The 17831-nt window shown below is 41.7% G+C and overlaps 1 protein-coding gene across 1 annotated transcript in view; it reads left to right on the top strand.

Moving 5' to 3' along the window:
- The first annotated feature begins 5460 nt into the window (after positions 1 to 5460).
- Positions 5461 to 17831, top strand: part of SLC22A16 (solute carrier family 22 member 16) — a 37880-nt gene continuing 25509 nt past the window's right edge. Inside the window, exon 1 of the mRNA XM_030005397.1 lies at positions 5461 to 5598. Coding sequence (XP_029861257.1) covers positions 5549 to 5598 — 50 coding nt within the window. The 5' untranslated portion in view covers positions 5461 to 5548. The remainder of the gene's footprint in view (positions 5599 to 17831) is intronic.

The raw sequence follows: 17831 nt of genomic DNA, 5'->3' as shown, positions 1-17831 counted from the left end.
ACTTCTAACAGGATTACAAAATTGAACTGTGAGCTCCCTTCCCACTCTTTGAAGCACTTTCTTCCCATTATCTTTTATTTCTGTCCTCCTGTTTGTTTTGTCTGTACAAAACAGCAAAACATAACCAGTACAAAATGCAGCATATTCAAGGATGCCTTCTCTGTTCTCCAGTTAAATACAGACTGGCAGAGAACAATTTTGTAAGCCTGCTAACACTGCAGTTGCAATCATACATACTGCTGTTTTAGGAGGGCGCTGGGGAGTTCACAAGACCATGTTGTCACTCCCCTGGTCACATTAATGGTGAGGGGAGCAGACAGAGCTCGAGAGAATATTGCCCAGACTTTGCCACTGAGCCCTGTGTCCCCTGGCATGCTTTCTGATGCTGTGTCCTGGCTAATGTGATCACTGATCTTACAGGAAGGGAGGAAACATACTACAAAAATAATAATTGAAACAAAATTAAAGACAGGGTTTTGAGTGCACTGTGTTAATGTTTAATTAGAGTGCTCTCTTTGGAATTTCTCTTTAGATTAAACTTTTGCTAAACAGTATTTTTAAGATGTTTATCAGAGCTCTCTGACTTTTATAAGGCATCCCTGAAGAACTCTATCATAAAGATACCATAGGGTTTACCTTCTGCATTCCCTAGGAGGCCAGGCCTGTGTGTACACACTGTAGGTGTAGTCCAAAACTGAAACAATATTCAGACAAATTCTCATTGCCGTCTTCCTTATTGACTAAGGGGCTTCCGTTCCCCCAAAGAGTTTAGATGGAGTAATGACCTGCAAAGCTCTCATTGCTTTCCTGCACATTCTGCTTGCTTTTCTGAATGTCTGAATTACTTTTTCATTATTCAGGAAGACTGTTTATTCATATTGGACCAGTATAGAAATCTTCCATGATGAAGTAGTCTGTTCGTATGCATTCATCATCTGTACAGCTGGAATAACTTCAGACAAAAGGATGCTGTGGAGGAAGAGTTCTTGAAAACATGAAACTGAAGTAGCCCACGCTGAAGTACCATGGTTAGTTGTATCTTTGCAGATGTCCACAGTACAACTAGGAGACACTTGCTAGGCTTTCAAAATCCTATCTATCTGGGCCTTTATTGTGCTGAATATAAATCCTGAGTGAGTTCTGTGGAGGAGTCTCTTGTGATTATTCCAGAGTCCCATCCAGGAGACAGTGGAAGAAAAAATATAGCCAAAGCCATAGCGAATGACTTGGGTCTGCTACAACTGCCTTACGCCTGCCTGGCCTGCTGTTTGAGTAGCAGCAGCAGGGAAAAGAAGTACTGAGTGTATTTGTCTTGTAACAGCTGCTGACCAACCACTCTCCTGTCAACCTTACTATGGCTCTGGTTCTTTAAGGTTGATAAGAAAATGCTTGGACTGTCATGAGAAAACAGGGAATTGCAGGGCTCCTTCCCTGTAGTTCAGGAGAATCCCAAAAGTTTTTGCATAGCTGGGTGCATGTGCTGATCCACTTTATCAACCTACTTGCTACACTACTGACCATGTTTTTAAGTCTGGTAAATGCATAATGACGCGCAAGCTATTGCAATGTAATTGCAAAACCCCCAAACCACCAAAGTAAAACTCATATAATGCCTTATTTTACTTTCCAGCAGACAAAAGCAACATCTGCATTACTTCCCTACTTTTTGTAAAAACAAGTTTTCTGCAAGCTTTTTTCAACATCAGCAATTCAATGGCTGACAGACATTTATGCAAGTAAGACCCATTTTGGGCTTACTCTCTAGAAGCTTCCATTGTGTTTTCATTGATAAATGCACTTGCAATCATCCTGCAGGTTTTCCCTGCAAGGGAACAGGAATCAGTAACTTCAAAACAGGAGGTGAGAGAAGGTTATGTTCAAGCTATGTTGTGGTTGATTTCAGTGAGGTTTTTTTCACTAGTGTGATAAAGCAGACATCGGAGACCACTCAGGGATGGACTCTACCTGCGTGCTTGACTGGAGTGCTGGTGGCAGTAGTTAGACCATCTGTGATTCTTGCTTGACACAACTGCAGTTCCTGCGTTCCCTGTAATACTGCTCCTCATCTGTGGTTTACAAGCCTTGTCAAAAGGAGTGGGGAAACAGATGGGTCACAAATTGTCTCCATTTAAGAAGTCATCACCTGTGTCCATGGAAAAGTGTTGGCAACACTACCAGTTATCTGCTGTCCTCACCACTTTGGTATTTAGGGTGCAGCTGTAATATGAAGCTCAGCATGCACATATGAATGTATGAGAACACGTACAGAAATTCACATCGCAGGCATGTTCCTCATACACCTCTCATATTTTGGTGACACTGTCATTTGACTTAAAAAAGAGGAGGCCAGGAACAGCCCTTACCAGTAGAAGCCAGATATTTCCTAGTGGGAATGACAAACTGAAGGAGATTATTTTGTAAGCCATCTCTTCTCCCATTATGAGTTGTTAAGATCACTTCTTCCTCAAGGATTGTGTAATATTGAGTGTCTCTGTTGAACAACAGCCTGCTTGTGTCAGAAATGAGGTTAAACCTGTAACTGAAGTTTTTTGTGATGCACCGTTGCGTATTCCCCTTGCAGGATTAAAAGGGCAACATTTTAAACCTCCGGAATACCCTGGAGAGTGTTGTCTTTTGTGAACACCCTCAATCTTCGCATCCCAGTGGTTTCCAAAGATAATATAGGAAAGGGATCACAACCTCTCTTCAGTTTCTTTGGCTAATAAAAATCCCTAAAATTCTGAAGTAAGTTGAGCTTGGATGCGGATGGTCTAATCTTGACGTTTTAATTATAGGTATGTTTCATTTCTTCTTTAGATGTTCCCTGTACTTTCTGTAGCACAAGAGTTTATCACAGAGCACAATCCTGTGGAAAGAGAGCTGTGTACTGTACGTGAACAGTACTATGACTGTTTCTGGGTGACTCCGGTGAAAAACAACTCAGTGAGGAAAAACAGTGACTAAAAGCACAGTTATTGCTTCATGTAGTGCTGGTGTAACAGGATAGGAGGAAGGCAGGCTTAAAGCATGTTGTGCATCTTCTGAGGCTTGAAAGAAACAAGGCAAATCTGTGACCACCACATGTTTAAGAAAGCAGACATTGCAGACAATACGTTAACAACCTTTGGATATGCAGACCTGTGGGAGTTTGGTATTAACTTTAATAGGAGTGAGTGCAAATTTCCTGTCTTTGATATGGGCAGTAAAGTCATGGTATTATCAAAGAGGCAAGCATAGAGAGAAATGCGTGCAAGAATGCCTGTGAGAGATTCTACAAAGAGAAAACTATTGATGGATCTTTTTAGGTTTAAAAAATGGTACTGAAAGGGATTTATCTATTTCCTGCTTGACTTTTACACCAAACATAGTTCTTCCCTATACCATAATGCTGTTGAAAAGTAATGAATTTACTTGTTGTAGGAGGCAAGACACTAAAAACAGGCACATGAGCAGCAATGCAATATTTAGCCGGAGTGTTTACTATTCAGTGGTGTTTGGTTTTGCAACTAACTGTTTAACTAGTGTGGTTCTTTGGAGAAAGAAATGCTTTGTTAAAGTACCAGTGCTGCATTCAAGCACATACCATTTCAAACCTGGAAAACATTCTCCAGAAAAAAAAAACCAAGGACGATTAAATTTAATGCTGATATTTATAAAGCAAAAAACATGTAATACAAAAATTCTTACTGAAAGCAAACAAATCCGTCCTTAGACTGACTAGTTTACGTAGCCTAAGAAAGTAACTGCAGCAAACCCTAGGCTCGGTGTTAAAAATGTCCTTTGCAGATGCACAGAGACATATGGGGAGCTTTGCCAAACGTAGCAATGCCTTCAAAACTGTTGGGTGAGGCGAGGGGCCTGACAACACGCTCACTGTGAGGAGCAATCCTCTGCTGAACTTACTATTCAGATTCCTAGTTGTGTAACGTGGTATTTGCTCATTTTGCTGGTCCGGTCAGGAGTCACTCGGAGCCAAGGAACCTGGCGAACATCTGCTTCTTCCAGGTCTATGCCGGAACAGATTGCCACCCCAAAGCCCCAACGTCTGCTCTGTGCAGAGGGACAGTTGTGGCGCTTGCTTGGTGCCAGTCTCTTGAAGGCACATTTCCCTGCAAAATGGTGGAGCCTAATGGCCTGTGTGGTTGCAGAAGTATTTTGGTCAGGTTTTGGAAAGGGAAGGTTGACTTCCAGTGATTTAACAGGGGTTTACTTCTCAGCTTTTTCTGTGCTTCCTAAAAAATGAAGTATGCATCTAATAAGATTGAATTGACTTGGCTTTTTGGGGTTTTTTTTTGCCTTGTGTTTTCCACTAGAGCAGCCCAGAAAGAGCTCACGCAACCTGCTGGAAATGTGTCTTTCATCACAGAGTCATAAAATAATTTAGGCTGGAAGGACACTTTGGAGGGCATCTGGTCTGTCTCCTCACTCAGAGCAGGGACAACTTTGAACTTGGATCCACCCGGGAAGGGGGAAATCAAGTGCTCTGGGGAGGAAAAACGTTCAATACGAGAGCTGCACCTGCAACAGTTCTTTCTGTATCTTGCCTAATTCTTAGAGCCCAGAGTGACTGGGCTGCTAGAGCGTTACCTGTTCCAACAAAACCCACTGCTAAGTTAATTACAAAAGCCTCCTGTCATAACTTGCTTTGCTAATCCTCAAACAATTTCAAAATTATTATCTTGGCCTGCTCTGGGTAAGACATAAAAATAAGCCCAAATTTAATTGAGGCTTCATTACAAATTGGAGTACTAATGACAGTCAGGCAGAGATGGGACACATTACATATTTTACCTTTATTAAATGATACTATTTTACATTGTGTGCTAATACTTTGAGAAACCCCCATGTAATATAACCAAATAACAGAGCAGATTATAAGGCTACTAAAAATGAGTCTTATTCAGAAGACGTCCTGGGAAAGAATTGTTTGTTCCCTGCTTTAATTGAAAACGTCCACATGATATACACTAGAGCCTGAAACACCAGATTATTAACGATTGTCACAGGAGCATTTAAGCCCGTAATTGGCTCCTTTAATTTAATTTTCATGGGGAAAAAAAGATGCTGCCCGACGGGGTAGGCAGAGACCCATCCCTCAGAGGAAAGCGTCCGAGGCGCCCACTCGCTGTGAGAGACTAAACCCCTCCCTCAGGAACCACAGCCCTAACGCGGGAAGGCAGCAGCGGCGGCCCCCGCTGCCGCCGACCTAAGCCCGCCCAGCTTTCCCCCCCGCTGCCCCTGCCCCTGCCCCTTGCCCGGCCGGCGGTGTCCCCGCCGCGCTGAGGCGAAGAGGGCCGCCGGGGCTGCAGGTCCCGCCCGTCCCGCCTGAGGACCGGCTCCCGCGCGGAGCGGGGACGGTTGGCGGCGGGGCGGCGACCGTTAGGCACGCGCCCCGCCCCGCCCCGCCCCGCCCCGCCTCGCTGAGGGGCCGCGCGCGCCGCCCTTCCCCCGGGCGGGGCGGGCCGGACCGGGCAGTGCCGGGCCGGTGCCTCTTCTCCGCACCGCCGGGACAGCGACGCCGAGGCTGCCGGCTTGCTACCGCCCCGCCATGGCTCCCGGCTCCGAGCGGCTCTTCGACTCCCTGGGACACTTCGGCAGGTACCGGGGCAGCCCCGTCCCGTCCCGAGCGGGGGGGGGGACCGCGCCGGTGGGCTGGGGGCCGCTGCCCGCCCGACCCCGCGGTCGCCCATCCCCGTGCAGGGAGTGTCGGACGCCCACGCAGGCAGGGTATCATAGCTACCCCCGCCGGGACTGACGGGCACGCAGGGGCTGGCGCGGGGAGACGGCACGGTGCGTGGCGTGTCCTCGCTGCCCTGCGTGTGCTGGGGGGGGGGGGGGGGGGGGTGCACACGCACACGCAGACTGACACGGACACGGAGAGGAGCCGACACACGTGTTACACAGCGCGCGCTCGCACCCCGGTGTATAAATTCACGCTACCGGGACAGGCGCTGGCACACGTGTTTGCGGCACTCTACGCCCCCTCCCCGTATATAGTCTTCCACGGACACGCTGGCACCCGTGCACACGCTCAGATGTGCTACATGCACGCACCCGTATGTTCGCATACGTGCCCGCGCGCTATCCGGTCACATGTAGGCTCACGCACCTGTAGGCGCCGTGTCCGTTCATATACGCTATGCGTGCGGTCACACGCGTTCACGTACGTGCAGTCGTAGACACTTAGTGTTCACGCATTTCTTGCACAGGTGAGTGTGCACGCACACGCGCGTGCATCCACACGCACGGAGCCCCAGGCCCTGGGACAGCCTGGGCACTTGATGGGCAATAGGAGGGTACAAGCAGCACATTTAGGAGTATTGCGTGACACGCAGATGGGCTGTTTCTGCACAGGGGCACAGCTTTGTTGTGTGCGATAGATTACATGTTTTTATTGAGGTTGGGCTTGTCGCATGTGATGCATGGAGTATGTATTTTTATCGGCAAGGGGTTATCTGTATGGTAGATGCTGTGATGCATTGTGGTGAGTTTTCTTCCATGTGGCTTGTGGTTACGATGTGTGTGTATAGAGCCCTGGTTTTGTTAGATGGGATACACAGATGTGGTATGTGTGCTTCTGTAGCTGTGGATGCAGGGCTGGTATATGAGACTCTGCTTATAGCAGGTAATGGAGAAGAAACATTTGGCAAGAAAATGAAATTTTACAGGATATGATTTGTAAGACTAGGAGGCACACATCGTCACAGTGGGTTCTGTCCTGTACTTTCACGATGCACTGATCAGTGTGGATTTTGAAGGCGCATACTCCTCGGAGCAGATGTCTGGAATAGACCCAGGTGTCACAATGTGGCTACAAGTTCAAGTTGTTGAATTGCAGTGTTGCACTTTCTAGCTCCGTCACCAGTGGGCTAGCCTAGCCCACAACGTTGATCTCTCTATTGGGGGCAAGCAGGAGCGGCGTTTTGAACAAAGCCTGGCAACTCCTTTTAATGGTAGAAGTGCATAGCTGAACTCCACAGCAGAATAGGCTCTTAATATCATGTGCAAGCAGTAGTGGTGGCTATCAATAGCATCTGTAGATGGTTAGGATGTAAAGACTTTTCCTTTGCTTAACTGGGACCTATCCTTAAATTACACGTTTGGCTAAGTTGTGACTTACATGCATAACTATCTGAACAATAACTCATTCATTAGCAGTTCTGGGTCAGCAACAAAAATACCTTGTTCTGTGTGAACTGGGAGAGAAATCCTAGTAATCCGTTTATTTTGCTGTTGCTCTTCTGTCCTGCATGGTCTTTGTGGAAAGCAGGCACTTGACACTGAATACTGAAATAACAGGAAAGTAGTCATTCCTAACTACCGAAGTAGTTTTCCTACTCGAGAACATTTATCAATACTTCAGATAATGTTTCCACAACTACCTCTTGCAATTGAAGGGAGAACAATTCCACAGTGATAACCTCACATCTAGGGGGCAGATTATTTGAGATGCAGTTCAATAGGGGTTGCTTTAGGTTTAGGACCTTTGAGATGAACTGCATTTCCCCAAAATTTGCATAGTCGTGTTAGACTCATGGCTGTTTGAGATTTCAGAGACCACATGCTAAAAGTAAGTATGATAGTAGCTTATGTCGGATGCACCTATTTAAAAAAGGTTGTAAAAAACTCTTTTTAATCCCTTGATACTGCTAGATAAATGATCATACTTCGTATAAAAAGTTGTTCTTAACTGTAACTGTGAAGTTAGTTCTGATCAGTTTGTATTTATGCATCATGACACTGACAGATAATCGGTCATTTCTTCAGTTCAAGCAATTCTTATAAGGCCCATATAACCTATGCACTACATAGAGGTTCTGTACATTTGCCACAGTCAGATGCTGAGCAATCCAAGCATGACTGTTAGTATTTTGAGACTGTTTTGATTTTCTTAAAATCTGGCAGATGCAGTAAAGAGTGGCCAGCTGTTTATGTGTATATAAATATCTACATGGAGAGAGTATGTATGCATTATATATATATGTAATATATATAACATATATAGCTTTATAAAAATTATTCATATACAGGTAATATAGAAACCTTTCACTTTGGTTAAGGTTGTGAATTTTGCGGAATTGACATTCACATGGATGCTGACAGTATTTTGCTTTCCATTCTGGCTCTCCTTCAGAAGTCTCAGTGATGCTATAGTTCTTACTGGGGTCTCGAGACATGCATGTACAACCATAAAAATGTAATGGCTTCTGTATCCTTTGCCATTAAAGGAAGACTTTACGCCTGTCTTTGAATTTGGGCATGGGTAGCATCTGTGGCCTATAAATTCAAGGAGGTTGTTCTAAACACTGTTCTTGAGTCTGTCTTTGGAGCACGAGATCACTGCTCCCTTTTGCAGAGGTGAATGAGAAAAAAATGGTCCTGTCTGCCTCGAATGGCCTCATCTCTAATGACCTGCCAGGCCTTAAACCTCCCAATTTACCTGCACCGAACTGCACCCGTCTCCCGTGCAGCAGTTCCTGCCAGACTGTGCCCATGGGCTCTCCCTCTCTGCCCCCTGCCCCTTCCCCAGCCCCTTTCTGCCCACCCACCTCAGCTGCAAAAACCCGCTCAGGAGCCCGTCAGGTAAAGAAGACAGAGTCAGCCACTTGCCGTCCTTGGCAGGCCCCCGCACTGGGAACGGGGAGAGATGACCCACGGCCGAAAGGTTGGTAGCCCAGCATGTGCATAGAGGGGAGGCATGCCTTAGGACCTGGCTGGCTGTCTCATGCTGCCCGCATATCTAGTTCCCAGGTAAACTAAAGGACTTTTAATAACTTCAGTGACTTTAATCTACCAGCAGGACACAGAACTTATCTGGTTGCTGGTTAGAAACAGGCTATGTATTTTGCAGCTCTGATCTACCCCATGACAGAGTACTGAACAGAGTCGTGTTCTAATCAGGAATAGCTGTCTACAGAGAAATCTGGTAAGGTACCTCTTATCCTAAGTGTGGATGAGAGTGAGGATTTGATTTCCCAGCCGGAACGTCTGGTAGCTATGAGATGCAGCTTATGTGGTATGTAGAGTTTTCCCTGTGATTTACAGTTTTCAAATCTTGGCTTATACTTTAGCTAAAAGCAGGTGGTGAAAATTGTCAGGGAGAGAGGGGAAGATTGGGTGTCACTGACACTATTTCCAGGTTTTGTAATGAAGTATTTCCAGAATCTTTTAGAAGTTTGCCTTTTCTTTTAAAGTATTCTGTCTTTTACAAAGTTGAGTAAGTTATCCAGATTTTCAAACATTGGTTTTATAAATAAATTATTTTACTAGCAGTTAGACTATTTAATAAATTAACAATGACTGCTCTTTACTGAAATGTTTGTGTATTTATTCAGTTTTTAACATCTTTACATTGTTGTCTTATATGAACTTGTTGCCTGGTCAGTGGAGTTGCTCCAATTTGGACTTTAGAAGCGATGAATACAAGGATTAGCAATGGCTGCTGTGAGGACGAGAGAAGCAGGACAGGCTGCCTGTTTGGATAGGATGCTCACCTGTTGCAGCCAAACATGGAGTTTAGTAGAGATTAATACACTTGCCAGCAGTTTCAACACTTTCTGTTAATTTCCCTGGAACTTTTCTAGTGTCCATAAATAGACCAGAGACTATGCTTAGCTCATAAAAAAAACTGGCTTGACTTCTGTAGAGATTCTTTCAATGGACTTTTGCAATGCAGATGCTGCTGGTCAGTGCCGTAGTAGCAATATTTGAACACTCAGTGCTAACACCATTTCTCTTCTTCCTACTTTGTAGGGGTCTTGGTTCACTTCTAAAGTCCTACACCAAATGGTCTATCTTCTTTTCACATCTCAGAACTTTTCCAGGCTCTTATTTTCATGCTGATGCCCTTATCCTCTCTCTTGTTTCATAGCTCACAGCTCTTGTGATCAGATTACGTCTCCTGCAAATTGTGGTGTGTCCATGTTACTTCCAGGAATTCTTGGGTTTGTATCAAATAACAAAGAGTCCCAAGTATCTCAAAGATCATGCTCACCACTTCTTTTCACAAAAAGAAAATACGAATACTTTCAAGCAGTGATTTTTCAAACTCGAATATTTTACAGATGTCTTGAAAGGTTCTTCCCCAACAAAAATACATTTTTCAAGTGGAGAAGTGTACTTCCTGGACATGCAAAGAAATTGGTTTTCCTTTACCAAGTTAGTATGGAGAAACAGGCAATCATATTCAGCATTTGAACAGATCATTAGCTTTAACTTAGAAACTGGAAACATTACAAGCTTTTTTCTGAAATACTAATACATTTAGTGTTTAGTACATCCTACACAAAATTAATATTTTTAAACAATATAATGTGAATTTCTGTTTAAGCTTTGAGTAGTTTCTTGAAGATGAACTGAAAATACTGTGGTCTAGAGATTGTTTTCAAAAAACCTTTTTTTTTCCCCATATACTGGCTACTTTATGCAGTGGAAAAGTTTATCGCAACATATCTGTCATTCAGTTTTCAAAATGTGTCAGTGGACAGCTGATGTGTTTACCGGAATGTGCCGGACAGAAGAATCTCAAATCTAAGTCCTCCTTTGGCTCCTAGTCAGGGGTGGTGGTTGACAGAAATGCTTGATAAATGTTCTTCAGCTCTATAACTATGCTATATTATAACATCTGATTCAGCCTGTGCTCATCTCAGATGTTCATAGGATAAAATATGTGGACTTGGCTGCATTTCATTTTTTTTTCCCTTTTCTGGGGGGCAGGGGCAGGTCCGGATATTTTGCAAAGAGTACTTGATCAGTTGGTTGAATGGCATCTTAGTAGCCTTGGACAAGCAAGACAAGCCATGTGTTTTCACAGAGCAGACTCTAGCAGCTTAAACAAAAATCTTATTATCTATGCCTGACTAGGCAAAGTAGAAACACTCTCAAGACTCAGAACCCAAGTTGGATACTGGCAAGAGCTCCTGGATAATGCTCCACGCTCCTCTAGCAGTGTGGTCTGCAAGAGGTACTAACAGTATTTGCTGGGTTCCGGGTCATATCAGAGGCAGTCTAGTACAGGATCTGCATGGACAAAAGTGTATTGCATCAGAACGTGCTGTCAACCTCACCCTGCCTGTTTCTGGATTGAAAAAGTAGATTCTAATAATAGAAGTAGATTAAAAAGTAGATTACAATAATAGAAAAATAACTAAATAAGAGCAGGATGAAATTACACTTGTACTACCCATTACTTCTCTAAGGCTAAAACCTGCAATACAAGCAGCACTCAAAATTCAAGCTAGTAAATCAATTAGGACTTGTAAACCAGCTGCTGAGATTCAGACTGCACCTCTGAAATGTTGGCAACCCCCCAGAGTGGCTTCTAGACGAAGTTGTAGCATGGACATAGTTATGGCAGCATGAAGCAATTATCACACACATCAAGGAGCTGATGATCAGCTGTTTCATCCCGAAATATTATGGTATGAACGAAAATGAAATATGTAAGGCACTGCACAGTGTGTTCCCTGTAATACAATGCCTGGGACTGGGATATCACTCCTATAAAAGCTCTGTCAATAATTTTCTCATAATAGTAATGATTTTCAGCAGTACTAAGATATGTTAAAGTTGGAAGGAAATGTTTTATAAAACAGCTTAGTCATGGAAAGTTTGACCAGTTTATTGCAGGAAGTGAAATAATACAAGTAGAAAACAACGTTAAATTTAGGGAATTTTTCTAAGGCCCCAGAAGCCTTCATTCAGCACATGCTATGAAAATTTCTGGGCTGCCATTTTGCTATACACGAGAATGGAACTGAGATACATACACAGCTGACATTTTATTTAGGGTAGCTTGAGGCATGAAGTTCTAGCAGCTGAGCAAGAACATGAGATTCTGAACTTCTCAGAAATATGGAAAAAATAGCAAGACAGAGAAAATATCAACTGAGGTAGCTATGTCTCAGTTGCAAGGCCAAGACTGGAAAAACAAACATCACAAGACTGTTTGTGATGACAAATGATACAAGACAGAGATTTTCAAGTACTAATAATGATGGTTGATCTGTCAGATTGTCCATATACTTGGAGACAAATCTCAGCTGTCTTTGAAAAATACTGAGATTACCTGGAGAGCTAATGTATGCCTTAATATCATACATTGACATCCAAACTATAATGCTCACCTCACTCAGAGCAGATGTTCTCTGAAAATCACACACAATGAAGATGTGGTTTGAGTAATCTAGAAGCACCATCCATTGGATCACAGACTGAACCCTTTCCTCAAGAATATGTTTTCATTAAGAGGTGAAGTTGGGTTTTCTCTTCCTATTATTTGGAGGCATTACTATAAGGTAGCAGCATCAGAGGTGCAGCCTCAGCAGTGGTGCTGAGGCAGGAATACAGGACAAGCCCTGGAGAATAGATGGAAAAGGTCGATAAGGCAGCAAGAAGTAGAAAAGAAGTGCCGAAAAGGTGCTTCAAGGAACTGGGAATAATTTGCTGCTCTATAAAGAGCAGTCAGCACCACACTTTGGATGGGGCTCAGTGCCATTTAAATGTGTTGTATCCATGATGGCCCGGAATTTTCCATCCATATTGCAACTTCTTCTCTCTAAGTTGTGAAAGAGTTTTGGAAGGATCCAAGTTCCTACCTGATACATCTGTATAAGTCTATGCTAGCTGTGTGGGGAAAGCAGCTGTCCAAATCAAGGCGCTAGTGAGCTCCTCTCACGTACTTTACAGGCCTATATAGTATAAACTTCAGACATCTGCATTAGTCACCTTGTCAAGGGGGAGAATTAGACCCTTTAAGGACATGATCCATCTGTCTTATTTTCAATGAGTGGTTTAGGACAAGATAAATGGTGCACCTAGATTTGTCTGTGGTTCCTCATTGAGTGAGAAGGGTATCTAGAGAAGTAGTATAGATAGATGTATATGGATTGCATACTGGATACAGTATTTTGTATCCAAGTGTACAGTATACATGCAGATTCTTTACTTTCAACCTAAATTAGCTATTTAAGGCTTAACTATAAGGTTGAGATGTGGGAAATGCTTCTGGCAGGACACTTTCTGTGTCACAGCATTAGCCAGCATCTCAAGACAATGTGAAGTAGATACCAAGATCCTTGCATCGCTCTGCTGTCAGACATCAGAAAAATTGTCACGTATGCAACAATACTACTGTTAAAATGCTTGCTACGTTGTTGGCTTTCCATCAGCAATCCTTGCTGTCAGTTCCTTGAATACAGGTAATTCCAGGAAAGATTGATTTAGGTGAACTGTTGAATCGAGGGCATTAAGATGAGAGAAATAAGAGATCAAGCCATTTCTGAAAACATGGAAATCCCAAAGGAATGGAAATTGAGGGAATAAAACCTGCAACTGGCTTTCTGAGAAGGAAAAAGGAAGATAAATGCAATCATTTAGAACTTATGAAGCAGGTGAAAATACATTTTTTTGGCCTTCAAACTGCAGGCACAGATCTTTGTGTCCTTGATGAAAAATTAGAAAATATTACTAATAATATTCATTTAGCCCCTGTTCTATAAATAAATATTACCATATCTATAATGTAATATTTCATTTGGTGGATGTCTGTCTAGTGCTAGAGAGAAAGTCAGATACAAAAGGTGAAAAATGAGTAATAATAGATAAGCAATGTCCAAAAGCGTTCTCTGACACAAAGCCATTGGATATATGGTGAAATTACACTGATGAGGCCACATTTCATTTAAATAATTTATATTCATGGCTTATATTCCAGAACAAATTATTGGTTGGATTTTTTTTCCTGCACCTTTGGAACTGGTGTAGATCAGCAGAGCTGGGAAATACCATAAACTTGTTACAGCTCCACCCTTCTGAGTGAGATAATTCGTGTTAGTCCCAGGGTCAGAGCGACTGGGACCTCATCTCATTTACACTTGTATTTTAGGCTCTTCGCAGAACTGTCATCCTTTGTAGATCAGTGTGGCTGAGCTCACTTCTGTCTCACTTTTCCACTGAGAAGAGAGGTGGTGGTTGGTACAAAAATAGATTTATGTAGAAGAATCCTGGTAGGTCTGAGCAGAATCCAGCTTCTTTATTGGATTCTTGTGGAGAATGGGACCCATATATTGCTTGTAAATATTTATGTAAGGTTAGAAAACAGCATTATTTCAGATCATTCCCTTGTATGAGCTACCATAAGAGAAAGACTCAAGGAAAGAACCTGACAGTATTGTGAAAGTATAAGCAGGTAAAAGAGCGTTACAGAATATATTTAATATGAGGCCAAAGTGCATTCTTAGCCTTGGAAACAGTCAAATCTGTAATTTGCATTTCTTTGTTTGTAATTTAAATTACTTCCAGTTGTAACAGTTTAAAGAGAAGGGTAGTAGGATCATCTTCCTTGAATGACAGGAAATGGAAAGGTTGCTTTCCATTAAGAAATCAAGAACAATATAGAATAACTCAGTTGGTCATGGAAGAGATAAATAACCAATAAAACTAATGAAAATACCTTTTCTTTGGAAAGATCAATAATGCTATTAAGATTTTGACTTGTCTTCTTTAGAGAGGTTGTAGAAAAGCTCTTTGTCTAGTTAAAATCAAGGCAGTAATTAAAATATGCAAGATCTATTAAATCAACTTTTGGCATTCCATACTATTTTATATACTCTACAATGTGTAAATCTCTCAGAGGAGAGAAAACAGAAATATTTTTCTTGTCTTGTGAAGACACAGGCTAGCCAAACCAATACCCAGGACTGAAACTGGAAGAGGATATAAGTAAACAAAAATTGCACAGAAGTTCATGACCAGGCTGCTGATCAAAACAAAACAAACTGAAAAGCTCTCTAGTAGGAATTAATCATTCAATAAGGTCTCATTATGGGGCAGATTCCCATGACCATTTGGGGAGAAGGGTTTGAGGACTTCTAGGCAAAGAGAGGCTTACACATTTGCAGTGAAGAGGAACAATTTGGAGGGAAGGTGAGCTACGAACCTGCAAAAGAAGCTGAAAGTACTCTTGCGCTCAGTAACCTTCTTTTTTATGTGGGTTTAGAGATAACCTGTCTTGCCTCGGAGAAGATAGCCTGCCAGGGATACTTACCTGGCCGAGCAGGAACATGGGTGGGACAGACTGGCTGACCTTGCAAGAGATGATGAACTGTTTATTGGTGGATCATAGTGTAGACTCCGGAAAAGAGAGGAAGAAGGAAGCTATGTCTTACTCCTCTTCGGTGTCCTAACTGAGTTTAACAAAGTCTGTAGAAGATACCAGCTACTCTGTTACACAAAGAGAGAAAAGCTGTTGGTGTGGAGGCTATTTTCCTTTTCAATGTAGAACATAGCTGCTAAATAGGGATGTGCTTAAACAATTCATACATAAGCAAAACCAAGTTTAATAGAAGACAATACTTTGACCATACCAGAATGTGCATTAAATCGAATCCCTTTCTTCAAGTTGTAGAACTGTAGCATTACAAGTGTAGAATTCTGTACAGGTAGAATTGCAACTTGTGTATTCTCTTTGGCAGCAAAGAATCTCTGGCTGAAACTGAGTTCCCTTTCCTAAAGTGATGCCTTGCTTTATGTGTTGACTTTGTCCCAGATTTTAGAAGACAGTATTATATGACACTTAATTCCCTAAATGTAACATCTTCTTAAGTAATTATTTTTTTTAAAGTGAAATATTCCTAAAAAGCTAATATGACAAAGGTGTCTGCTTTAGCTTTTCTATTTTGCTCTTGATCAAGAGTCACGGTGGTGAAAGTCAGAGTTAACAAAAGAACTTTGTAAGAGTTGCAAATGGAGGCAGGGAGAGTAAAATGACCCATTGTCCAGGTGATACAATGCTTTGTGTAGCCCACAGAAATAGACCAAATCATCTTAATCATATTCTAGGCTGCAAAAGTAATGCTATGGATTCTTATATTAAGGAAGAAGGAAACAATGGAGCAACCCCAAATTCCATTACGTTTCTGTCAAATATTTACAGAAATGGTTTAAACATAATTTGATCCACAGAGCTAATATTCCTTATTATTTCTAACTGAAAACTCAGAAGATACAAGTATGTGCAGGAATGGTTACCAATGTTTGCTAGGAAGGTGATGTCCAGTATTCTTCAATTAATTACGCAGATTTCTTGCTTGTTTCACCTTTTCCCATGAGAACTTTCAAAAACCAGTAAGAATGAGAAATTTTACAATCATTTTCCAAGCAGGGAGGAATTAAATTTCCAATATAGAAATTTAAAGCCTTGGGTAGCATGCTTAACAGTAAGTGTGGCTTGGCATGAAGAGAATTTATGTAGAATTCAGACTGAAAATGAGCTGTCTGCATCCAAATCTTCTTAGGTGTTACTATGAACAGGAAACAAAAAAAAGTTCTTAAAAAGCATAATTTAATTATGACAACAGTAAGGCTTAATTATTTTGCAGAATAGTCTTTGTAGAATAGATTGCTAGTTGCTTCAGAACAGACAGTTTTCATCACTGTGAAGTAGGTATTCAATCCGTGCATTTGTATGTTCAGCTATACCAGGTTCAGAGTTTTGCAACAGAAATATGTAAATAGAATAACAAATAAGTAAGAACATAATTCATATGAAAACCAATTAGTTTTATTTCAGGATTATAGACAGGAAAAAAATCAGATAAAATAAATATAAACTTACATAGTTTGAACGAAGTTAGTGCGATGTGTCATTAAGGTAAACAGCAGAAAGCATCTGATTTCCTAAATGGGAAAGGAAGAATGGAATATAACAGTTTATACATGAAATACTGCCTATGTCTATAATTAGATGGAATCTCAATAAAAACATTTAAATTCTTTTAGATACTTTACAGATTATGATGTGAAATGGTTTGCTTACATAAGCTGATGGAAACGCTACAGCATGGAAGGGAATTAAACACCTAATTAGGATTTGTCCCCAAAAAAGAGGCTGACCGAAAGAAAACAGTGTTGCCAAAGATACTGGAATTGAGTTTTCCCTGTGAGAAGTAATGCTAGTAATATATCATGCAGACAGAGTACATGCTAATTTTCTAAATGGTAGATGTTTATAAAAATGCTGTTCCTGCAATGGAAACATCCAAGTATAGAGCCTGAAGTGTTACTACTGTTCAAGCATAACCACTCTGCTGTGTTTAGCACTGACCCAAATAATTCCCAAACAAACCTAAATAACTTAAAAACTGCACGATCATGTTCTTTTTTAATTAAATTAACAGGTATATATCCGTGACACATGTAAAGCAGAAAGGACAATTGGATAACTAGAATAAAATAGACTGATTCCCGCTTTGCCATTGAAAGGTGTTGGAATTGCTGTTGCAATCGCAGTCCATTCCTGCTTGCCAGCCTTGTTCCCATTGTGATTGCTGCTCCACTGGTAACTGCTGTAGCCCCTCTTGGAGCTGTGACCTCAAGTTCGAGGACTGCTTTACTGGTATGCATATGGGTGCAAATGTACCAGAATTACAAAAATTTATTTCATACTGATTTTGATAATCAAAAAGAAGGCTGACCAGGAGAAGGGTAGACAATAATGTGCACCATTTAATGTTTAACCATTGTTTTCAGGGATAGTTTTAATGTCCACTTTTTCTGTCCCTTTTATTGCTTTATTTCTACTATTTATAAGATAGATACTATAAATACGTGAAGGAGAAAAACTGCAGTTTTTGCAGGTTTTTTGCATCAGAGATGTTTGATTGGCATTTGTTACAGAGGCAGGTCTTGTAGATCTCTCTCTTCACTACATAATCCATCTGTAGATGGATCCCTCCATGGCAGGTGACGTATCATTTATCTTCCTTTCACCTAAGTAGCCTAAAGTATGGTGCAAGAGCTGTGCTCACCTCTAACGTTGCTAAACTGTTCCA

Source organism: Aquila chrysaetos, chromosome 2 (assembly GCF_900496995.4).
Source record: "Aquila chrysaetos chrysaetos chromosome 2, bAquChr1.4, whole genome shotgun sequence".
NCBI classification, from domain to species: domain Eukaryota; kingdom Metazoa; phylum Chordata; class Aves; order Accipitriformes; family Accipitridae; genus Aquila; species Aquila chrysaetos.
This window is presented reverse-complemented; position numbering and strand designations above follow the sequence as displayed.